A 25,770-nucleotide genomic window follows, 5' to 3' on the forward strand; every position below is an offset into this window, starting at 1 on the left:
TGTGGATAATTAAATGGATAATCAAAAGTATATTTGTTTGAACTAAAAAGGATTTAGTAAAAATGTCATTCATCATGATAAAAATGCTTTATGAATGCAGCAGAAGAGTTCTTTGGAAATAGTACGGTAAGTATCTGCCAGTTTTGACAGGAGATCCATGGCTGACTCCCTATTGGCGTGTGAGTATGTGTGTGAATGGGTAAGTGTTAAGCACATTGTAAAGCGCTTTGGAAAGTCTTCATTGACTTGAAAAGTGCTATGATATTTACATATCATATTCATTTGTTTGTTTCCATGACTAAAACTTTGGAGAGTGCTATGATTCTCAGATGGAAGGTTTTTTAACTGGACCAACAAAAAACCTTTGTTTCAAATAGTCTCTAATTCATGTGTGTTTGTTGTCGTTTTTGTTTTGGTCTTGTTTGTTTTGACTGTTTTTTGTCGACCTGGTCATAAATTTGATTAAAAAAAGTCTTAAAATATTTTGAATTCAACTTGCCTTAAGCTGTAGGAACCCTGAGTCTGTCCACTACAGCAGTGGCTTTCGATTGATGGGTCGGGACCCAAAAGTGGGTCGCGGACCCGTTTTCATTGAGTTGCAGGCCTTTTCCTGACAGCTATCAGTATATGAGTGTGTAAGTGTGAAGCAGATTGTGAAGCGCTTTGGGAGGTCTTCATTGACTTGAAAAGTCATTCTAAGAACAAGAACAAGAACAAAGGTAGTGTCAATTGCCTCCTTAACAGTAAATGGCATTAATCTCTTATATCTGTTTAGTCAATCGGTGCGTCTGAGGGGGACCATATCACATTTTATTCAGATTTTTATGGTTTTGTTTCCTTTTTCTGCCCATAATAGTGGGTCCTAAGAAATTTAGTGATGACAGGAAGAAAAGAGTGGAAAACATTGACAATAGCACCATTTTCAAAATGTCCAGTTTGACCCTCGGCTTGTAGCCATATTTTTATTTGCCCCTCTGTACAAATGACTTTGACACCCCTGTTCTATGATAGATTTAAATCGGACAACACATTAGGCCTAATTTGTTGAGATCACGAGGAAAAAAAGCTAATTGGGAAAAACATATCAATGTAGGATTCTAGATCTTTTTCATTTAAGCTAAATGCTGTTTTACAACAAATTAAAACTATGAGGAAACAACTGAAAGGAACATTGATCTAAAATTAAGCTGGTGCATAACTTCGTATATGTTTTATACTCTAGCGCTCTCTATTGGACATCAGCCGCATAGACACTACTTTACCCGAAAACCCAGGGGCGCATTATGATGACGTCAGGTGACGCGGAAAACAGTCGCCTTTAAACATGGCAGCCTCCGTTCGGCTTCTATTCCGGAGGGTTCTCCGCCAATCTCCTGTTGCCTTCTCCGTAAAAGCGACTGGTCTTTGTCGCCCGTCTTCTGGCCGCTTTGCTTCGACGTCCCGCCGGTTTTCAAGTGACGATGCCGCGGAGAGAAACACACATTTTGGCTTCCAAACCGTCCCGGAAGCTGAGAAGGCGAAGAAAGGTGAATCTACGTCTGACTCCATTGTCAATCTTGCTGTTTCTCAACTTGTTTGCCTCTTAAAGTGATTGTTTTGACGCTAAGCGAATGTAATTAACATTTTTCTCAACTACAGATCCTATTACAAAATTCGGCTTATTGTACCGGACTTGACACTATTCTATTTATCGTGCTGAGGCATTGGGTGACATATTTTTATTTGTGTACTTGTAACACATTCACGTACTGTAGTTAGCTACCTTCGAATATTCAGAAATAGACGATTTGGAAGTGCTTCCTGAGTCACTTGGAACACAATATAAAGTGTTAAATAATACAAGTCTTGTTGCATTGTCTTGCAGCGGTCACCAACCTGGAAGGTCATTGTGATTTTTCAGGAAATGTCATTTCTAACTTCCATAATCAATCATTGACACAATCAATGTATTGAGTACTTGATAAATTCTTTCACAATTGTGTTTGAAACTAGCCCAGAGTTGATTTATTTTAATCACTCAGGTACCTTATACAGGCAGATGAGCCTTTTTTAATCCTACTTCTAATAATTACCACCTGGTATTAACACAGTAATAACATTATAAATTGTGATTTTAGAAATGCATATCAAACTGGTAGTCCTTTGTTAGAGCTAATCAATCGGTAACAAAATAAAGGTTGGAGACCCCTGCTTTTCTTAAGGTTTTTTCATTTTCCTCATGTTGAGGTTTCTGTTTTTTTTTCCTGCCCTCTTGTAGGTTTTAGATCAAGGGATGGTGTAATGATTACCGTATTTTCCGCACTATAAGGCGCACCGGGTTATAGGGCGCACCCCGAAAAAATAGTTTTTGGTTCTATTTTTGACAAACATAAGACGCACCGGATTATAAGGCGCTACAATGGGAACGTCGACAAAATAGTCAGATAGTTCAGTCAAACTTATTACCCCCTTAACATTCCTAAAGCTTGCAAAGACGCAAATACGTGTCGAGAACACGTGCGGATGCAGTGTCCGTACGATGTCACTCAAATGCATCGTTCCATCATTCGGAAGGTTAAAGTCTTGGGATTCAAGAAATGCCAACCATTCCTTAGGTTCTATTTTCTTTTTCGCTCACAACTTTACTGTGCATATGACAATAAACACTTGGAATTGAGTTTAATTTAAAAATAGACACTCCATTCCATCCATTATCTGCACCGCTTATCACAGAAACATCGAGTTCAGTCTGAAACAAGATACAGGGACAATATAAAACCCGGAGTAGCTCACCGAAGTCGTTGTGTTCATAATAATGTGCAGCCAATGTCCTCTTATATCCGTGAGTGTAGTAAATCCCGGAGAGTAAAATATTTACAAATACATTATAGTAAAAAATGTTTTCTCTATGCCGTAGTGCAACCCAACGTGTGATTCACATTCATCTTTTTCGGCCAATTGCAGGCTTTGTTTTGCCGTTTAAGCCAATGCCAGCCTGTAAATGATAAAAAGGATCCGCCCCTTGACCTCCGAATAACTTTAGCCAATAGTGATCGATTCAAATGATGATTGACACATTGGTTAGCCAATGAAACGCCGGTAAATAAATCCCAGCATACACCGCGTACTACTTGGCGTTGGGGGGAAAATCTAGTCGGCGGCTGCAAGTTAGTTGGAAAACTTTGCGATTTAATATTGATCCATAAATAAGGCGCACTGTATTATAAGGCGCATGGTCAGCTTTTGAAAAAAATAAAGGCTTTTAGGTGCGCCTTATAGTGCGGAAAATACGGTAGTCTGTGGTTTGCAGTAATCTGGTCTGTGCATTCCTTTGAGACTCTTTGTGATTAAGGGCTATACAAATAAACATGACTTGACTTGACTAATTTTTGTTCATATTATCAATAAGTAGGATGTATTTCAAATGGAATATAAGATGTATTTTTTCATTGACAATAACGTAGTGTACATTGTTAACAATGAGATTAGACGCGGCACTTCTTAATAAACAGGGAAAGACTTAAGTTGAAAAAATAATATGTTGGATGTGCATTTGAAAAGTATACTGTAATGAGTATAGCCGAATTTTACCGTAGATTACATGTTGCTATTAACAAAGTGAAATGTATCAATCTTTGAGGTTTGCCATGATATCAAGGACATGTGATCTGGCAACTGATTCACATGGAGTCTGATTTAACACGATGGAAAAATATGTTTTTGGTTGGCTCCCTTTTGACGTGGGTTTTACATTTTTTTAATTAACATTATCATTTCCTTTTGTGTTTTTAGTATACAAGGTGTTTGAGAACGTGGCTCAGAAGTATGACGTAATGAATGACGCCATGAGTCTGGGCATCCATCGTCTGTGGAAGGATGTGCTTCTGCACGTCATGCACCCCCAACCTGGTGCGCACCTCCTCGATGTGGCTGGTGGAACAGGTGTGGAAAAATGGTTAAAAGCTGCCTTTTAGTGGCGCCAATAATATGATTTTATTAATTCAATTGGCTCTAACAATGACCTTATTGCTTAAAAACAGTTAGTTCAGGGAGAGAGGGCACAGCTCTTTTTAGCTTCAAAGTTGAATGCAAATGAATTGTACTCAAGATGTCATTCTTTTAGGTACGTCCAGAAAGAGCCTGTGCATCACAAGTATTTGAAAATCACTACTTTAAGATGCCGTGTTTTAGAAAAACATCTATCCATATCTACCCTGGTCATATCCCTCGAGAGGGGTGACCGACAGCAAGACAAACGCATACACAAAAACAAAGAACCCTGACTTAGATGGTGTAGAACAGGGGTCGGGAACCTTTTTGACTGAGAGAGCCATAAAAGAACAATTTTTTGGAAATTTGTTTCAGTGAGAGCCATATAATATATTTTAAGACTGAATTCAATTTAATGTGAGCGTAAAAAGCGTCTTAATTTATTATTTTAAATAATGTTGTTATAATACTCACCATTAATGCGACTTCTGGTGCTGCATGGATTTGCTGATGGTTTTGTAGTTTGGTTGGGACATGGTGAGTTTAAGCTTCATACAGCCATTGAGGCATTCATCCGTTAACCGTGATGGTAGGTTGGACTTGATGTATTTGAGGTGTGAAAAAGACTGCTCAAATGAATACGTCATTCCAAACATTGTCAATACACCAATACTCACACGCCTCAGTGTGTGGTATGTGACTGGAAGCGCGTTCCAAGTTTTGAGGACCAACTCGTCTTCGGGTTGAAGTTTGTTCATTTCTGTCCACATGTGCTTGCTCGCCAACTCCGCTTTCTGTCGTGCTATTCTTTCCAACTCTTCATTCAGTGATTTGAACTTGTTCATCCACATCTTCAATGCAAAGGCAGCATGGCGTGTGTCGAAGTGCCGCTTTACATTCAACCGTTTCATCGATACAATTTTGTCATTGCAAATTAGGCATACCTCTCCACAAAGGCAAATTCTTCAGTCCATTCGTCCTGAAATGTACAATATTCATCATCTTTTTTTTCGTTTCGCCATCTTCTCTGTCGAAGGGTTAGCTTTGAGCTAATGACCAACAGCCAAGTGCCAAGGGACACAAAAGTACCTGTGCCCCCAGCAACGGCCCAGTATTGGCCAACGTAGGGTATTATCATCGAATTAAAATAATAGACAATCGCTCATGCAACCGGAACTCTGCACAAGACACGAGCAGTAGAAAATCGATGGATGGATTTAAACAAAAGATATATTTTTTTAAACCCCAACCTCAGATTTGCGAGCCATATATTATCATCAAAAGAGCCACATCTGGCTCGCGAGCCATAGGTTCCCGACCCCTGGTGTAGAAGGAGGCCTTTGGAGACGAACATTTTATGAAAAATATATTTTATATATGTATGATAAATCCATTCCAAGGTAACAAAGTATTGTTGCTCAGCCAAAGTTTTGCAGATTTTGTAAATTCTACAACTCTTGGCAGCACATGTAAACAGATCTTCCACCCAGAATAATTGTGAGTCCGAACAATAGCACCCAATGAATATGTTGCGTGAAAAAAGTCAACAGCAAAACATTTCTTCTATAACATAAAAATTTTGTTATTTTACCATGCTAAATCGAGGGTTAAGGTGTTATAATGCCTTAGTTTTGTTTAACAAGTATTCAGCAAAAGGTCATGTTAACATAATTTTTTTGTTTTTGTTTGTTAGAACAATCAATTCTTAGAAAAATATGAATTTTTTTTCTTCCAGTCCTTAGTTATGTCTTTCAGAATTTTTATTGTTTACAAAATAATTCTTAAAATTATTTAAGTGTGTGTGTGTGATACAATTGGGTCTTTTAAAAAATCTTATTTGTTTATGTATTTACTTAAATCTATGCATCCATCCGTTATCTGCACTGCTTATCCTCAGTAGGGTCGGGGGGTGCTGGAGCCCATCCCAGCTATCTTCGGGCAGTGGGCAGGGGACATCCTGAACTGGTTGCCAGCCAGTCGCAGGGCACACAGAGACAGACAACAATTGGGACCGACAATTAACCTAACATGCATGTTTTTGGAATGTGGGAGGAAACCGGAGTGCCCGAAGGAAACCAACGCAAGCACAGGGAGAACATGCAAACTCCACAGAGGAAGGTTCAATCTCATGACCTAAGAACTGTGCCGCACACACGCTAACCACTGCGCTGCCGTTCTGCCACAGCTATACATATTTATCGAAAAATATCTCCATTATTAGAAAATATTTTAAAAATAAATCACTTACTGATGATATACATATTCGTAAAGTAAATGCAATAAATTGCCCTGAAAAATGATACTTTTTTCTTAAAAAAGAATGACATTTTCCTATAGAAAAATTATATTTTTTTTTGTGGTAGGAGGAATTGTAAAATACAAATTCAAAGCCCCAGCAAAGACCTGAAATAAGGCTGAAGTGGCCATGTTTGAATTCCAGAAGCAGAAAAAGAAAAGAAAAACCTCCTGATCTGGTGTCATCTTGTTTTAGGCGACATCGCCTTCCGTTTTCTGGAATACGTCGCCTCCCAAAAAGAGCGGCGAGACAGGACGACGTCAGCCTGGCAAGATATCTCATACAGCAACCTGGATGGCGGGGAGACAGGGGAGAACCCCGAGTCAGACGGACCCCAGGAATCCAGGGTGGTGGTCTGTGACATCAACAAAGAGATGCTGAAGGTTGGGCAGGAGAAGGCAGAGCGCGCCGGTCTCGCTGACTGTAAGGACAAAGACCGCTTTTGACCCTTTGCACACACGTGACCATAACTACGTGACGGAAGGTGCCGACGCCATGACAGACGTCAGTAAACCGTAGTTAACAGTACTTCCCGTGGCCAGTAAACGGTAAACAACAACAACAGCTATTCTATTAAACACCATTGGCAATGACTAGTCAAACGAGTATTGCTGTCTGATGAGGTGAGCCACCCAAGAGCTGCATTTAGAGAAACTGAGGATAGCATGGCTAGCTACCAACCCATACCTTCTTCCTCTTGACATATTCACAGATCTAACCAAATCGTTCAGTCTGCCTGACTTCCGTCCATACGATCTGTACCACTATATTGTAAATGGAATATCCCCATTCACCAGTGCTGATCTAAAAGCATACAAAAGTCTGGATGCTTACCAGTTCTTCGTAGCTGGTTGGGTTACTGGTACGCCTTGTTCCGCTGACAGAGGGTACCTCATAATGGCAAAGGTAAGACACTAACGTTAGCTGTGCACGCTTTTATGTTGCCATCAAATATCAAATCGACTGTAACCGAAAGCTGCTCGAATAGTTTCACTTATGGTCATTAGCATAAGTCTAAGTATTATTTTTTTAGCTACAAAGGAATTAGCTAACCTTTTATAGCTACATCGAGTGTCTTTGACGTGACTCTTCCTTACATAACCTTAAATTGTTCGGAAATACATAAAACGTACCTTGTAAAAATGCTCGCTGCCAATCCTGGAACACTAATTGATTTCAGATATCCATCACCGTTTTCTGTCCTCATCGATAAAATTCCAAAGTGGACTTAGAATCTTGCCGGTTCGCACAGCCCACCGCACAGCAAAAAAACACCATCGTAACAAGTCATGGTTCAATTCTTCTGTCGTGGTTATTTGTTTCAATCCAACTGCCATGCAGTCAGGTGTTTTTGCCGTCCGTCATGGCACTTATACTTCCGGCAAACGTGCAAAGGATCAATGGAGCAAACGTGTCTCTGGGGAAAAACACACATGAAAGGTTTTTCAATGTCTGTGTTAGGTGTGTCGTGGGTGGCGGGAGACGCAGAGGAGCTTCCGTTCAACGACAACATGTTTGACGTTTACTCCATCGCGTTTGGCCTTCGCAACGTGACGCACGTGGAGCAGGTGAGCTGCTTCTGTCCTTTCCGCCTCCTTTATTGCTGTTCTCCAAATGTTAGAAGCTCCATTTTCAAAGAGTTTGACTGAACGAAAAGAAGTTATGTGCATTTTTGGGGTTCACTAAGTAATATTACCTTGATCGTTTAAAACAGGGATTGGCATTATTTATGAGTCAAGGTTAAAAAATTTGGGCAAGGGGCTGGACTAGTAGGAAAAAACTAGTTAAATGATTGGTCTTAGGGTTTTTTTGGGGGGGCGGATTAACCATTTCATTACAAAAAAGATAATGCAGACCTATCCAATTTTTCTCGTTTGTGTGTGAGTGTTGTAGTTCATTTTACATTCGTTAAAAAAAAAATCATAAAACTATTGGATCACCTAGAATCAAAGCAAATATATTATTTCTCTTTTTAAGCACTAAATTTGATCACAAGCATTGGAAAACACATAATATATTGGCTCAAAAATTATGTTTTTGTGTATATATGTTAATAAATACACAATTTACAGGGTTCTTGAAAAATCTTAAAAGACATTGACTTCATTATTCTAAAAATAAGGCCTAAATTGGCATTAAAATGTCTTAAATCCAATTTTCGAAAGTCAGAAAAATATGAACACATGAATAACCATGCCCCACTTTGCATCAACAACAAGGCTGTGGAGGTTGTCAGCAGTATCAAGTTCCTAGGGGTGCACATTACAAACAAACTCACCTGGTCCGTGAACACTGCATCACTGGTTAAGAGGGCACAGCAGCGCCTGTACTTCCTGCGGAGGATGAGGAGAGCCCACCTGCCCCCACCCTCCCTCATCACATTCTACAGGGGCACCATAGAGAGTATCCTGACCAGCTGTATCTCTGTGTGGTGTGGAGGCTGCAGCGCTACCGACTGGGGTAGTGTGAGGAGGGTAACGAGGACAGCAGAGAAAATAATCGGGACTACACTTCCCTCCATTCAGGACATTGGCCAGAAGCGCTGCCTATCCCATGCTAAGAACATTATCGGGGACCCCTCTCACCCCCATCATGGACTGTTCACTCTGCTAGCCTCTGGGAAGAGGTACTGCAGTGTGCGGTGCAGGACCACCAGGTTCCGCAGTAGTCTAGTCCCCCTGGCCATTAGACTGTTAAATGGTCAATCTAACATATAGTTAACCTAAACCTAAACGGCTGCTAATCTGACTTTTTGCACTACTGGCAGTTCTTTATAGCTTGCCACTCCTTGCACATTTGCTCTCTGCACTATTGTACTTACAGCGTTATTGTTACAGTGTTAATGTTACTGTTTACCTGACTTGTTAACCTGAATGCCCATTTTGCACATCTGGTTAGCTACTCCTCTTGCACTATCGGCACTATGGTAGAATACTATACGTAGCCATAATACAATACAACTTTTACTTATATCTGTACATTCGAGGAAACTGTGCGGGTCAGATGTATCGACATTTCGTTCTGTATACACGTGTACTAGAATGACAATAAAGTAGATCTGAATCTGAATCTGAACTAAAACAATTTAGTAACCTTTATTAATTGTCATTTTTAATAATTCACCAATTTACTTCTGTGGCGACATAACGTGACCACAATAATGGACTTACAAAGGGACACTGGGGACAAGCGTGATAACAAAATTACATTTTTTATTAGTACTTTAATTACCATCATCCAAACATCCATTATCTTCACCGCTTATCCACAGTCGGGTCGCGGGGGTTTTTGAGCCCATCCCCCTATCTTCGGGCAGTGGGCAGGGGACACCCTGAAGTGGTTGCCAGCCAGTCGCAGGGCACACGGAGAAAGACAATTGGCTCGCTCATTCACACCTAGGGTTAATTTGGACCGACCAATTAACCTGACGTGCATGTTTTTTGGGAATGTGGGAGGAAACCCACACAGGGAGAGCATGCAAACCCCGCACGGGGAGGGTGCCGTAGCTGCACCTCCGCACCGTGGGGCTGCGCGATAACCACCCATCCACCGTGCAGCGTAATTACCATCATATATAATACTATTTTTATGATGACATTTTTTGGGCCATTTTTGTTCGGTGGGCTGGATTAGAGCCTGATGTTTTGGACTCTAAAACAGTGTTTTTGAACAACTGAGACCTTGTCTAGTGTGCCGCAGGAAATCGCCCGATGTTATCTTTAAAAAAAAAAACAGTTCAGTGTGTTTTCATTGTTCCAGTGATCAGCCAAGTTACTGTAGCATTCATCCGTATCAGTATGTGGCAGCCTGCAATAGTAAACATTCACAAATTAGAAACCTATATTTATTCATTAAATACTCTATCACACATTGAAACAAAAGAACAAACCCGGTTTACAGGCTCAGGCTTTTGTTTTACAAACAAACGTATTGGATTTTAGGTCAAGTCGTGTTTATTTGTGACGCCCTTAATCACAAGGAGTCTCAAAGGGGTGCACAGACAATTGCAAACTACAGACTATTATGACACCATCCCCTGATCTCAAACCTACATGAGGGTAAGGAAAAACTCAAAAACGTCAACATGAGGAAAATGAAGAGACCTTGAGAACCTTTTTTTTTTTTTTTTACAAACAACTTTTGTACTGTTAAATTATAATTTTAAAAATAATCTTGCTGCTATATTGCATATCGCAAATCCACTTATTGATATTTTGTCGCCAACACTTAGACATCATTGAAAAACAAAAATAAAAATGATTTTACCTTCCTTTAGCATGAAAATAAGTTTAACTTTGTCAGCGATAAAAAGTATTTTCCTCTGTCTGCAGGGATGAGCATGATGTCTCTCTCCTAAGGTTTGAGGAAAGGGGGCTATATGTGACAGCACTGATAAAAGTAAGATAAAAGCAGATGGATGCAATTGAAATCAAAGCATAAAGGTTCTTTGAACTCTGTGGGGCATTGTTATCACAATACTTAAATGGGAAAATATTTCACTTTTAATTTTTAAGGAGACCTCAAACGACACACCCCACCTTTACGTTTTTTTGTCTTCTTGTTCCTGGGTTAAAAAAATATTACTTTACTATAAAAAAAAGGCATTTTTTTCCCAAGATCTTTTCCCCCTCAACCCCCCCTTTCTCTGTACTCCATAGGCCCTGCAGGAGGCCATGCGCGTACTGAAGCCCGGAGGCCGATTCATGTGTTTGGAGTTCAGCAAAGTGAGCAATCCCATCCTGGCCAGGTGATTTTGCGCAAGCTGTTCAAATACAACAAAAACACACTTGATGCTATCGCCGACCATTTTATTTCTTTATTTTTTTCAGGCTCTACGACGCTTACAGCTTCCAAGTGATCCCGGTGTTGGGAGAGGTGATCGCTGGAGACTGGAAGTCATACCAATATCTGGTGGAAAGCATCCGCAAGTTTCCTGCTCAGGTTAGAACTAAATAAGCTCACGCGCAGCTTTTAGGGCTAACCCCTAAGGCAGGGATGTATAAGATTTCCAGAAAGCAGGACAGATTTGGTCATTTAAGAATGTGCGAGGGCAGACTATTCAACTGGGCATTCTTTCAACAGTAATGAATTCACCCTCCGTGAAAGCTTTGCAGTGCTTAGCGATCAGCGTCACAACCTCGCAGATAGCCTTTGTAGCATTTTCATTTGACCCACAGAGTCTTGTGCAAAAGCGCTGCCGTGCCTTATAAACAGCTTCCAATTGCTTCACCATTTCACAGCCTTTTTTCCCCCCTTAGCTTTTTGTAGTCGGTATGTTTTGTTTGGCAGTTCCGCTGGGTATAATAATCTTTAAAAACAGCCACAGTCTCTTAACAAATTATGCAGACGCAGTTGTTTCTCATACTGTCGGTGGTCTTCACAGTCAACCTTTATTTTATTTACAGTCACCATGTCTGAAATGGGGTGGGCTAAAATTCTCACAGAAGGGCGAGGTGGCCAAAATGCTACTGCCATCATTTGGTGAAATAGTGAATTTATTTTATACTGCCATCAATATTACTGGCATTGCCTCCTAATGTTAACTTTATGACAGAGGCAATGAGCCAGTAAGAAATGATCACGGCCTGTAGCTGGCCTCCGGGCCGGACTTTGGACATGCCTGCCCTAAGGGTTAAGAAATTATACATGTCCTTTGATAAGTGATAATTATGTAAGAAAATATGTATATATTATTTGCTAATGTATTCTAAATACCAACATTTTTGAAATTGCTGGAAAAAAAACACAAGTCCTAAGAATGATAATTCAAATTGTTTATATATTTTTTTATTTTTGTAAATGTTTAATACAGTAATCCCTCGTTTTTCGCAGGGGTTGCATTCCAAAAAGGTCCCGCGATAGTCAAAACCCGCTAAGAAACCTTTATTGATTTATTTATTGAATACTCATGAATACTCCATTATACATTTAAACCATAGCACAAACCCTATTTACAGGATCAAGCAAATATAAGTACTGCACTTAATTAACGTTTATTTGTTTTTACAAATAACCTCAGTACTGTCCAATTACAATTTTATAAATAATCCTTCTGCTCTATTGAACTATTTATTCAGAACATAATCCACTATACTTTAGATATTTTTTCGCCATCACGTGGACGTTGTTAGAAAAAATGTGGCATGAAAAGATCATTCCAAAATACAAACGTAAGTATTGTATTTTTTTTATTTTTTTACGAATAACTACTGTACTGTCAAATTATAATTGTAAAAATGGTATTGTTACTCTATCGCAGTGATTATGATTGGTTGTGCAGATAACACAGCTTTCTATGGGAACCTGATTTAGGCAAAAATCTCAATTTGGCCCAAAAAAGTGACTTATGCTCTCATCTTATTAATGTAACTATATATTAGGTCCCACACAGTTTTGTTGACATGATGGCTTTTAGAGAAACTCGTAATTGAAAAAGATTTGTGCGTACGTCATGAAAGTTCATCAACCTGCTCGTGTACAACGTTGACGCACGGACTGATACAGGCAAAAAAGGGGCGGGTCAACTGTTAAGCCAATACGAAATTCATAACACAATCCACAATGAAAATCAGTAAAGATGCAAATCCGTGATACAACTAGGGATTACTGTACACTTGTTGTGGAAAATGTCAAAGTAGTTTTCCCTTGTTTGGTATAATTTTAAATATATATATATATATATATATATATATTTTTTTTTTTTACCATTAATAAATTCATTTAATGAATGCATGAAAGTACGATATTAAAAAAAAATGGAGGTAAGGGAAAAAAATCCTTATTAATTTAAAAATATTTCTTAATAGTTAACAGTATTTCTTAGTGAAAAATATGTTTTAAATGTCTCCTTTTGAGGCAGACTGACCTTTTAAAGTACTCAACTGGAAACATTTTTTCTCTCTGAAAATTCAAATTTATTTTTCCAACATTTTCATTAAAAACAACCAATCCTCTGGTTCTTCTCCAACAAAGTTTGTACAGGTGCTTGAAATCCTTGAATTTTAATGTTGTGTTTTCAAGGTTTGAACAGTGCTTGAATTCTGGGTGAAGTGCTTATAAATGCCTGAAATTGTTGCCATGTTCCTCAACACGCTAGACAACACTTTAAATGAAGACAAATAAAACAATCCTGCTTAGAAATACTGCAGACACGCCATCAAGACAATTAAAATGAGTCCAAATGTGGATTATTTTTCTGCTTTATATACATTCAGTACTTTCTATTTCGCCCTCCATAATTAACTCCAAGACCTATAGAGCCCTATCTGTATTTGTTAACAAGTGTGATGTAGTCAAGCTGCCCGTGCATTGTTGAGGAAAAATGGCAGAATTCATGTCAGTTTGTACCAGCCCATTGACACAAAAAGATCATAGATACTAACGTCTCAAATAAGCACTTAATATGTTGTGACTTTCTTTTTGTGATCATAGTCAACATCCAAAAAGTTTTTTTGATCAGTGCAGACTTTTTTTAATTTTAATGATAGAGACCCTTTGCTACTTTAGACTGCAGTTATTGATGGTTTATTCCTTTGCAGGAAAAATACTTACCGGTAATTAAAAAAATAATTGTAAAAAAGCGGATGCTTCCCGCACGATTGAGGTACGCTTTGGGCAGCCAAGATTTAAGCCCATTGGCCATTTTATTAAGGAGATTAAAAAACAACAACAAAAAATGCTTCCGGCATCGCTCTCGCAAAATCACTCTCGCTGTGCCAGCTAGAGTGCGCAAGATGAGGGGAGCTGGGGTACGGGGCAGCAAAGATTCATGCCAGTTCGCTCTCGACTTGAGATCTCCAATGCTGATTGGACACATAGTGTTTCATACTATATTGATAGAAGGCACCTGCTCTGCGTTCCTCTGCATCCCGCTGATAAGAGTTTGTGTCCCGCTCATTTGTCATCCCGCCTAAACCATGCATCTCTCTCTCCCTCTCTTGCTTGCTCTCTGTCGGCAGGGCTTTGATCATGGCGCCAGAAAAAACAATTTCTCTTAGCGGGCAGCGCTTTGATTAATTTGACTATGAAAAAGGTGTACAAACCCTGCTCGTAATTGCACTTTCTACTTAAATAGAGCTCGGTGTTTTTCCCTCTAGGTGATTTTATTCCTCTGCATCTGACGGCCTTATCCACCCACAACTGGTGTTGACATTTTTTGGAATGTAAATCTTGATTCTGCTTTTTTATTCTTTTTGCACAGGAGGAGTTGAAGGAAATGTTGGAGGATGCCGGCTTTGGCTGCGTGCGCTACCACAACTTGACTGGTGGCATTGTCTCTCTTCACTCGGGTTTCAAACTGTGATGTAGCGACAAACGCATTTTTCCGTGTGAGTAGCACACTTTCATTCTTTTCTTCAAAAGATATTTCACTACCTAAACTTAATTCTGAATGCAGATTTGAGAAGGAAATTAAATGTTTTTGAGATGAAGTGTTTGAGGAATGTGTTAGGAGTGACAAGATTGGATAGATTGAGAAATGAAATTGTGAGAGACAGAACTGGAGGAGTAGTGGAACTAAGCAAGCGTGAGGATAAGAGAGTACTCGGTTGGTTTGGACACATGGAGAGGAGCGAATGTTGAAGAAGATCTACAGAGCAGAAGTAAATGGAAGGAGACCAAGAGGAAGGCCGTGATTGACGTGGATGGATGGTGTTATGAGTGCATGTTGGTGATAGGAATGAATTGTAAAAGGATGGTGGGATGTTTAGACGCGTTCTAAGGGATGGGCAGGGCACCAGTATGATGCAGCAGGGGTAAACCAGTGAAAGCTGTCAAGCCCTGCTGTTGAAGAGAAGAGTGTGTTGTGTCACCCTGACCCGAGTGACATGGCCGCTTTCTCGTGTCCCGTTTCATCTGGAGGGACGAAAGCGTGACCAACTTAGGTGCTGAGGTGCCTCACTTGTTTGGGTTTTTGGCATTCTGGTTGGCCATGGTCCAAAAATGTTTGTGTGTGTTCTTTGCTCCTTTTTCCCTTTTTATTTTCTTTGGTTTTGTATGTGTTTGTCTTGCTGTCAGTCAGCCCTCTCGAGGGATATGACCAGGGTAGATAGATGGATAGAAAACTGAATTCTCAAACATTTAGTCCACAGAGGCATAGAAAATGAGACAAGTCACGGATTTCTTGAATAAAAGTGTATATTTGACACAGCTTTGTACACTGAAAATTATAAAACGGTATGCATTTCAGGTGGGGGTTTTTTCTTCTCTTTTTTTTGGTCAAAAAAAGTTGAATCGTGTCCGGTGTGCAATTCCGAATGAGCGCGTAGTTATTTACAAAAAAGTGGCACAAGCAGACAGACGCGATTCCCATCATCGCCCATAAACTCTGAACCTAAGACATGGCTTTAAGATAAATATATTAGTCAATAAATATCCAGAGAACATATTTCCATTCATGAAATGCCGTTTGCTGTACACAAATATACACAAGATCGATGTCGAGCCTTTGCCGTAAAAACGCTTGTAAAAGGGTACATATAATTATTATATTCTTCTCTTTAAAAAAAAAAATTACAAAATATTAATTTGTACACAATTTCATCTTAAGTGCTACAAACATGAAAAAAAACATTAAATAGTGACTCACGTACCCCAAAAGCAACAGCGACAAAAGTGTTCTGCTTGCATACTGGTCGTGACACAAAAAGGCAACGTTTTGGGAAGCTTGCGTTTGTGTATGTGTGTTTTTTTTAAATCAAAACAATTTTTGAAAAAAAAGTGTGATATGATAACGAAGAAGCAGTCGACTTTTAATTTTTTTGCTGCATCTCCACTGGGGGGCGACAGATTTTAACAAAATGGAATGAAATTAAAAAACGCATTAAGCTTTACATCTACGGCTTTTCTTTCTCAATCATTTTACATATTATTCTTAATTTCCCTGTCCATTATTGCATGTTTCCAATCAATGACACAGATTTTGAGAACCTCTTTTGAAGAAAAAAAAATCAGGCGTTGGTAGTAAAAAGTTATGTTGAATCAAATTAGTTTTGAACTGTCCAATAATAAATTACACTCTTATGAGCGCCAGATTTATTTGAGGAGTCCTATTTGTCTGGGAAAAAATAGGGGGTAAGGGCAGAGGAGGCAAACATTGAGTTAATTCTGTTTATATATATTTTCAATACTTTTACCACAAATGTAATTTTGTGATAAGTTCTTTTTAAGAAAGCTTTTCTTCAACTCAAACTATCTGTACAATTAGAATTACGATTTCTTTTTTACTATTGTTCACAGCCTTTTTTTCCCCACTTAGCTTTTTGTAGTCAGTATGTTTTGTTTGGCAGTTCCGCTTGGTATAATATTCTTTAAAAACGGCAAACAAAGAGTATCCTAATATACTAAAGCATGGGCCTTTTAAACAAAATGTTGTAACTCGTTGAAGAACGTTTTGTTGGGTGTTATTATTTGGGTTTTAAGGCAATAAAAATGTGTAGTTGTGCATTCAGCTTTGTTTTAAAAATTCATCCCCAAAGTCAGTTTTCACTTAACAACGTAAAGGTTAGTCTATTTAACCAGGGTTGGGTAGGGTTACTTTAACTGGATTACTTTCAATTACTTTTGGATTACTCCAATACCAAATCATATGCTAATAAAAGACAAAAGAAACTAAATATGAATAAAATGATGACTCACAACTCGTGGTAAGCTTTCTCTCCTGGCTTTGATCTCTGGCAAAACGAACATAAAATGCGACAGAAACAAAGTGAAAATAAATCCAAACAGCTTGCCAACATCATTTTTGCCATTCCATGTATACTGTTACTCCCCAAGCCTGCACAAAATTGAGTCATTTTATTCATATTTAGTTTCTTTTGTCTTTTATTAGCATATTTGGTATTGGAGGAATCCAAAATTAATTGAAAGTAATCCAGATAAAGTAACCCTACCCAACCCTGTATTTAACATATATCAATCCGTTATCATCAATAGCCCCACAGAGGGTGGTACGCCTAAAAATGAATAAAACGTTTGCCGATTTTGTGGAAACATAAATTTGGCAATTTCTCATGCCAGTGTGTGTGTGTGTGTATCAGTGATTCCCAACCATTCACTGCACAAACAAATTTCATGTAATTAATACCAGTCCACCAGGTGGCAGAGTCCGACCAACCTTTTTCTCTCATTTTAATTTAAATCATTCAATTTTAACAGGCCAAGGTCCCTCTAATTAGGATGACATTCGTTATAAATTTAGAAGTATTTCCACTATAGGGTGGACTTTTTCCAAAGGTTTAAATTTCAAGTCAGTTTCCAAGTGCTGTTTCACACGTTAGCTAATTTAGAAGAAGCTTTAAATTTTACCTTCGACCTCAATCTGATTTATTTTGGCCTAAACAATAATTTTGTACCAAAAAGTTTGTAAAATTGTTCCATTAAAAATAGATCAATACAACACTTTGGCGCAGAAGAAACTGGTCAGCCATAAATCTATAGATCATTTTTTACTTTTTGCCAATCGTGCAGGTGGCTGAGCCAACAGTGGTGCGTTTACCATTTTTCACTTTTGTTTAGTGGTATGCTGTTGGAATTTTGTTGGAAGACACTAATGTATACACGCGCAGCATAGAAAAACAAATTTTCAGAACCTCCGCGGAGGTGAGGTTCTCTGCCCTGGCGACAACTCAAACACGTCTTGCTTGTTTTGGTATAGCTACGGCCGTACAAACTATATCGAAGCGTGAAAGGCAGAGTGATATGCAGCTATGGGTGCTTTGACACATTCAGCCCAAAAGTCCCACGTTGACATGACAACATTCACCAAAAATGAGCGCGGTGGTAGTCACCCCTGGTTTCTACAAGACCACATTCACTGGAAAGCAAGGCAACTGATGGTGTCCACCTGCCGATTAAACCGATACGATACGGAAGGCCGTTCCCAAGTTCACACGCCCAGACAGCCCTCAGTACTTCGTCCCGAAGCGGTTTCAGGGAGCTGAGGCGGGAACAAAGACCTCGCTTCCTCATTTTCAGGGTACGAGCGACCTCTGGCGAAAAAGTCATCGCTCTGCGCCTGCGACTCCGCCCTCTCGGAATCTGGTAAAAGACTGCTTTCGCAATCTGTGTCCTCTGGGATGATGGGTATCCTCTGGGTAAGTTCGCAACAGGCCTGCGTCGAGCACCCATCCGAATCGGCGTATTGCACGTTGACGGTGTAGTCCTCTGCGTAGTGTCCCCTGTGGACGTTCAGTTCCTTGTAGAAACAACAAGGTAGTCCATCGTAGGTGTCTGAGGAAGAGCATGAATAGTTTTTGGAGCCCCGTGGACAACGTGCTGACGCTTGCTCAGAGTCCTGCGCCTTGGAGTCAGTGTTCTGGGGGAGTACCTCAAAACAACAGGTACACGCTCCCGTTCCAGCCCCAATCCCTGCCCCGAGCTCTCCCACCTCAGCCCTGGCACCCTCTACTGACGCTTCAGGGGCGCTGTTCTCCCTTTGTTCCAGTGACGAGCGACTGCTGTAATTGGGCTCCAAGCTGCAGTTGGACAACTGGTCCCCAGTGTTGTAGGGAAGCTGGAGGTGGTCTGACCCTGAAGGAGCCGTAGATGAGGAGGTGGGCTCCTCGGGAGCAGAAGGACACAAAGTGGTTCCAGCCTCCCCAGCTGAACCCCTACAAGGGCTCTTGCTCCGGTAGATGTAAGGGTCATAGTCACTGCTCAAAGAGCTTCGAAAGGTGGAGCAACTTCCGTAGACCCCCTGGTTGCTGACTTCGGTGCAGTCCAACATGGAGTCGCTGGAAGAGCAGTGGCACGGGCCTGAGCTGCTGCTGCTGCTGTCGCTGCCGGGGCAGTCAGCCAAGTAGCCGCTGCACACCGAGCGGTGGCCGTGGTAGCAGCTCAGGCCCGAAGCGCTGCCCCCGTCGGCTGCCCTGGAGGAGGATGCTGGAGCCATGTGCACAACAGTGGGGAAAAGAAGTCCCTGTGGGAAGGCCCTGCCCGGGTGCGGTTTGTGGCCTTGCCCCGCTAAGCCCTGTCCTCCCTCGGGGGACTGCTGGGGGAAAGTCAAACCCTGGAAGTAGTAGTGCTGGTACATGGTTTCATACTGGGAGAAGCACGCTGCCCGTGAGAAGCTGCGCCCGTGGAACTTGGCCCGCTTGAATGCGGGGTGGTGTGGAGGCGGCTGTGCCTGGTAGGCTGGGGGTCCGCGGTGCTCGAGTGCACAGTGGTGGGGGTTGAGAGTGTGGTCCAGGTGCAGGGTTGGGTGGTAGCTCCGTAGGAAGGAAGACGCTGCTTGGGCCGGGTACAGGCCTGGCGGGTCAGGGTGCTGGTCCATTGTCAGGACGGTGATGGCATTGCCGTGAGGGTCCATGCTGGTCCGGGTTGGGTAGGCCGTAATCTGGCCAGCCCGGTGAACCCTGCCAGGGTAGTGGACTGGCAAGACCACTCTCTGTTGCCGCCCATGAAGTGGGTTTCCCGGATCCATGCATGCAGGTCCTGGATTTCCCTTTTTTTGCTCTATAAAAGTAAACAAACACTTTGTTATCTGTCAAACAATTAATAAGAGATTGTGTAGCAATAGTCCTTTTTTGCATTCGCATTATCCAAAAGACATAGATTAGAGGAATATTGTAAATTTATAATGCGTTTGCTACAATAATGACCATTACAGGGAACTTACAACTGAGTAAAGTTTTTTTTCCTTGCTTCGGAGAGTCTTATCATCTCGTGATCCACTCAAGTTTTTAAACCATTTGCCTGAGGAGACAAGCTGCATTGTCATATCGGTGAGACGCCAGAGTTTGTTTGATGTTCCCGCTTTACAATTTTGTTCTCCAAATTCTGTGACTGAACTGTTTGTAATAAACAAGGGTTCAAAGTTGAGGTTCCTGTCAAATGAGGATCTGGACTTGAACTGATTGCATCTCCTCATAAGCTGAATTCGATATCTCTCTTTTTCTCATCGTGTGTTTTATTCGGAAATGTAAGTTGAAAGACCTAACAATTACTGAAAAATATGAAAATGCAAATCATAGAAAACCTTACCGATGATGTTGTGTCTGCAGTGGGGGCAAGTATGGTGCTGGAGCAACCAGGGGTCCACACATTTTTTATGGAAGCGGTGCGCACATGGGATGACCCGCAACTCCTGGAGGGAGACAACAATAGAAAAAAAGCGTTAAAGACAGGATGAAGTACGGTGCTAATGTGAAAAAATGTAAAGTGTTACCATTACTACGGACAAAAAAATACATTTTAGCCTTTGCCATCATTTTTTGCACAAGATGTCATTGTTGCGTCAATCAAAAATTATTTTCTGAAAATATAGCGAGTACTATATTTTAACAGTCAAAAACGGTAAATCGAATAATCGGATAACTATCAATTGTATCTTATATTTAAAATGAAGTTTAATTATGTAGCAAACGATAACACGAGAAAAAGTGGTAAAATTAAAACTACCGTAAATTCCGGACTATAGAGCGCACCTAATTATAAGCCGCATCCACCACATTTTAAGAGGAAAACCGATTTTGTACTTACACAAGCCGCACCTGTATGTAAGCCGCATGCGAACCCAAACCCGACTTTAAGTCCCGCGATTGAAACTAAATGTCCTTCATTAAAGTACACAGTCCAAAAATCACAGCCGGCAAAATGAACAGAAAATGATACCGGTACTTAAGGTTTGATGCAGACCTGCAGAGTCCGGGTCCCGTTGAAAGTAATCCAAGGGAAAAAAATGTATATTTCCAAAGGTAAGGGTGGGAAAACTGCATAGTCTGATTTCACTGTCAAGGCCCGATAAGTTCTTTTGTTAATGTCTTAACAAACTGACCTTAATATGTTTGTCAATCTGGCATAATGCTCAATGTCTCTTTGATAGCAAAATATATAACATTTATAATGCATGTCACCAAAACCATATTGGCTTGAATATTACTGGAAACTTTCCGAGGCGAGTCAGACTCAGTTTTGTTCTACTGTCTGACGGGCTTTCTCTCTAGAAGTTCTAGGTACTGCTTTGTAAACTGTATTTTTTTTTGCCGTATCCAGGCTAAATTGAGCCCAAACCTTATAAGTTTTAGTATGCGTTGTTGACGCCGTCATTTCTGTTTGTTATCGCTCAAGACTGAGACGCTATTCCGTACAAGAGATTATATTCATGTAGAGGTGCCTCTGTTGGAAAAACGTGTCCGGCAACCGTAGTCAACCATGGAATTTATTATTATTTATTGCAATTATTGATTTTTGTCAACACGTCGATTGACCATTGCAACCCTAATAGCAGTGTCTGAAACTCGTGACAAAAAGTTAGCAGACACCCAGCCATAAAGTTGCCTGCCCCATTTTTCACAACTTGAAATACAATAAGATGACTCATAGCAAAAAAAAAAAAAAACAAAAAAAAAAACTGTTGCAAAATATAAATGATTGATAATCAGAGTATATAACATAAGAATACTTCAAAATAAAGTTTATTATGAATCTACTTATAACATTCATTGCATTTATATGACATCGCTGTTTTCCATCTGCCATCAGTATGTACCTGTATTTACTCATCTTCCTTCATGCAATGTTTGGGTTGCGTCGTCTGCTACAAGCCACGTGAACTCCTCTTTCCACGATGATTTTAATGTACGTTTACGTTTTGTAGCGTCTTAAATTTTGTTAGCTTCTTTTGAATATTTTTTTTGTATTGTATTTATTTTATTCAGCCAGTATAAACCATAAACATGATATATATACAAGAAATCATTTGACACACGAACACTCAATAATGATGAAAAAATAGATTTAAAAGAATAGAGTAAAAAATATATTGTAGTGTATAATACAAGGTAATTATATAGAATAGTTTAAAAAGAAAGAATATGTAAATAACAAGACTAGAGTAGAATAGGTCGGAGGAACGCCGTTGGCATAACAATACTCTACACAATAACCTAAATCAATTCCCGTTCCTCTGGGGCTGAGGTTTTGGCTTAATTCCTAACCACTTCTTCATTTTTCTTGTGTTCTCTGTGCGTCTACTGTGGAAAATGATATGCAAATGCACGACCATATAACGCTCTGGAAAATCTGGAAGCACGAAGTTGTTCGATGGAGGGTTCTGATTGGCTGCCGAGCATGCAAATTGCCAAACACACCAAAATTCCGAAATTTCCAAACCGTATGAAGATTTTAAAATCGGAATAAAGCAAACTTTGGTCCTTTGGTCCTTTTTCTGTTGTTTTTTCTTTTTCTTGAAAAAGTTGTTGGCCACTTGGGCGGAGACGTTTTGTAAGTTGTGCGCCCGACCTAAAAGATGCACGCCCCGGGCGTCCGGGCAGACGTTATTTCAGACACTGCTAATAGAAGCCCCGACCGTTTCACAAATCACCATTAGAGGGCATCTGCGCAGCATTCTTAAGCTTATATAAAGTTGACGTCTCCCTCGGCGGCGACTAAAACCCATCCGCAAGATCATAAACAACGATCTCTTTGATGCCGAGATGAAAAAAACAAACCAGCGCAAAGTCCCGGAAGGACCGGCTACGACAAGAATGCATCACGTCACACGCGATCAAAAGCGGCGAGTCGCTGGGAACGTCCACATCATCGGCATTCTTCACGCCAATAAATCCTCGTGACTCATCTTGGGAAATTGCCTTTGAAGCCTTTCACATCTCTTTCTTTTACGGCCGCACTTTCCGCGCGCTAGCCCCGGCGCCACCGCAGCGCTTTGTTGTGCTGGCGACCATTCAGGGACACATGAAGACTTTCGGTAAAAAGATTCCCGGGGAAGATTAGGACGCGGGAAACGGGAAGTGTGATTGTGTGTGATCACACATCCCGTGGAAAGCGCTAGCTTGTTATCTTGCGGCAGGTACGCTGAAAGGAGTCGAATGAGAATGGAATGTGGTTGACGGGGCTTTCGTGAATTTATGTTGGAGCAAGATAAACCGAAAAGTCTCAAACTCGATTTACTTGGAGGCCGCAGGAACTCACCGAAAGTTACATGTGAGATACATCCTATGTCGTTTAAGCTTCAGTTCAACAGCATTGACTATCTCTTCCCACACCACATCAGCCTTTAACATTTTTTTTTTCAGGGATTGTGTGTTGTTGACGTTAAATATCAAAAAGGATTCAAATTGTTTGCTATTTTCTATTTTATTTAATACTTTCATTATTTTATGTTTTATTTTAATTGTATTCTTTGTTGATGCCACATCCATTCCATCCTGGAAGGGGGATTACCTCATGGTTTCTTCATTTTCCTCATGCTGAGATTTTCCTTGCCTTCATGTAGGTTTTAGATCAGGGGATGGTGTCATAATAGTCTGTAGTTTGCAATAGTATGTGGTCTGTGCAGCCCTTTGAGACTCCTTGTGATTAAGGGCGTCACAAATAAACATAACTTGACTTGAGTTTTTTAAAATTCTATTTAGATTATTTCATATTTTATTTATTAGATAGATAGATAGATAGATACTTAATGCAAAATCCATTGCAGCCTGGTCATCCAGGAAGGTGGATGACCTCATGCACCGACCGTCCCTCCTCAAGATTTCTTCATTTTCCTCATGTTGAGGTTTTTGAGTTTTTCCTTGCCCTCATGTACATTTTAGATCAGGGGATAGTGTAATAATAGCTTGCAATCTGTGGTCTGTGCAGCCCTTTGATACTCCTTGTGATTCAGGGCGTCACAAATAAATGAAACGTGACTAATCTATCAATTTCGGTAGATTTCTAGTTGTTTAATTGTATTTCCTGTGTTTTTACAGCATTTATGTGCTAAATAAAGACAAAAAGAACAAACTTTACATTTTTTACTCTTTTTTCCTATTGTTATTGTATTTTTTCTTTTGTTTCTTCCTCTCGTCTTTGTCTCCCCCCTTTACAGTTCATTCTGTGCATTTTGTTACACGATAATTGGTAATGTAGCGCCGAAATAGCTGGTTCTCTAAAAATAGTCAAAATTCTTATCCCTACAGATAAAACCTGGTCAAAGACGTCAGCACAATGTTTCAAAATTGTTCTGAAAATGTATAATTCTTTGAAATACACAATTTCTTTTCAAAGTAAAAGAAATTGTTACTTTCCCTGAGTTACTTTTACTATAGAGTAATTCTGTGACTATCTCAGTTACGTTTTGGAAGAAGTAATGTGCCCAACACAGCATGTGACAAACCTCTCCGTCGATGTATTTCTCCAGGCAGATGGCGCAGTCGGAAGTGGAGCTGCTGCTCAGGGAATCGGACGCCCCGCAACTGCTCTCGCGCGCCACTTTGCCTCCTTTGCCGTTGAACTTGCGCGTCTCCATCTTGTCCAGTGCCTGGCTGGCCATCCGGTTCATGGAGCTCTGTCCACAAATGACACCGGTACTGGTGGTTGGTATCGCTTACTTGAAACGTGCAATTGCTGGGGTGCAAGTTAGTGAATTGAATACAATAATGGTGTTTTCCATACCATAGGAAGATTCTGGTGGGCCACCAGGGTTTATTGGTCCCACCAGAGCCCCATAAACTTATATTATTAAAAATAAAATATATGCAAAGTCAAAATAAGTTAGAATTCTTATACAAATGATCAAAACGCCCTGGTGTGTATTTGTGCTTCATATCTGTCAGTCAGTTTAGTTGAATTTAAAATGTACAGCATTTTCCCCTGGGTCCAGTAGACCAGTCCAAACTTTTCAGAAAAAATTCCAGATTTAATAAGGTGAAAATGTGTGAGGGCCGACTCTTCAGCCTGGCATTTATTGAACACTCTTTAATTAATTCACCCTCCGTGAATAGTTTGCATTGCCGGGCGATCAGAGTCACGACCTCATAGCTCACCTTTCTAGCATTTTCATTTGACTCGCAGAGTCTCGCAAAAAAGCGCTGCTGTGCCGTTAAAACAGCTTTCGGTGGCTTCACCTTTTCACAGCGTTGGCCTTTTTTGTCGTTAGCATGCTTCGTGTGGCAGTGGCTCTTAATATTATATTTTTTGAAAAGTCTCTTGGCAAATGAGGCAGACGCATTTGTTTTGAATTTCTGTGAAAAAAATACTTCAATTTCCACTTGTCCTGTCAACTTTAATATCTTTATATAAAGCCGCCATGTCGGAAATGGGGTTGGCTAACATTTTCACAAAGAGCCAAGGGAAAGGTGGCCAAAGGGCTACTGCCATCATCTGATGAAATGTTGTCTTTGTACAAATTGACTTGATACTGCAGTCAACAGTACTGGCATGCCCCATACTATTCATTTTATGACTGTGGCCCCCGGGCCGGGCTCTGGACATGCCTGCTGCAGACTGTCTACTCACCGGGGTCTCAAAATTTAAATAAAATGCTGATGGTATCATGTCTACGACTTAACAGTATTTTGTACAGAACAACGGTTATTTACAGTTATTTATCCAGCTCGGTGGCCTTGAGGTAGGGCACCCGCTCCGAGACTGGGAGGTCGCTGGTTCAAGTCTCGGCCGAGTCATACCTAAGACTTACAACATTGGTACTCATAGCTTCCCTGCTTGGCGCTCGGCATTATGGGTTGGAATTGGGGGGTTTGGTCACCTAATGACTCACAAGACAG

General features: G+C 40.4%; 2 protein-coding genes across 3 annotated transcripts in view; one reads left to right on the top strand and one right to left on the bottom strand.

The window, feature by feature from the left end:
- Positions 1 to 1,317: 1,317 nt before the first annotated feature.
- Positions 1,318 to 25,541, top strand: coq5 (coenzyme Q5, methyltransferase). The gene is made up of 8 exons (XM_088336619.1): positions 1,318 to 1,526; positions 3,772 to 3,921; positions 6,461 to 6,688; positions 7,727 to 7,833; positions 10,924 to 11,012; positions 11,095 to 11,206; positions 14,466 to 14,592; positions 24,405 to 25,541. Exons 1-7 carry the CDS (start codon positions 1,325 to 1,327, stop codon positions 14,565 to 14,567), a joined length of 990 nt encoding a protein of 329 aa, XP_088192745.1. The 5' UTR covers positions 1,318 to 1,324; the 3' UTR covers positions 14,568 to 14,592; positions 24,405 to 25,541.
- The window catches only part of znrf3 (zinc and ring finger 3), a 129,544-nt gene continuing 121,121 nt past the window's right edge, over positions 17,348 to 25,770 (bottom strand). For both annotated transcript variants that reach the window (XM_088336618.1, XM_088336617.1), the window contains exons 6-8: positions 24,381 to 24,551; positions 20,246 to 20,348; positions 17,348 to 19,717 (exon numbers count right to left, since the gene is read on the bottom strand). In XM_088336618.1, coding sequence (XP_088192744.1) covers positions 18,150 to 19,717; positions 20,246 to 20,348; positions 24,381 to 24,551 — 1,842 coding nt within the window. In that variant the 3' untranslated portion in view covers positions 17,348 to 18,149. The remainder of the gene's footprint in view (positions 19,718 to 20,245; positions 20,349 to 24,380; positions 24,552 to 25,770) is intronic.

Source organism: Urocampus carinirostris, chromosome 5 (genome assembly GCF_059441175.1).
Source record: "Urocampus carinirostris isolate Australia breed hairy pipefish chromosome 5, RoL_Ucar_1.0, whole genome shotgun sequence".
Lineage (NCBI taxonomy): Eukaryota > Metazoa > Chordata > Actinopteri > Syngnathiformes > Syngnathidae > Urocampus > Urocampus carinirostris.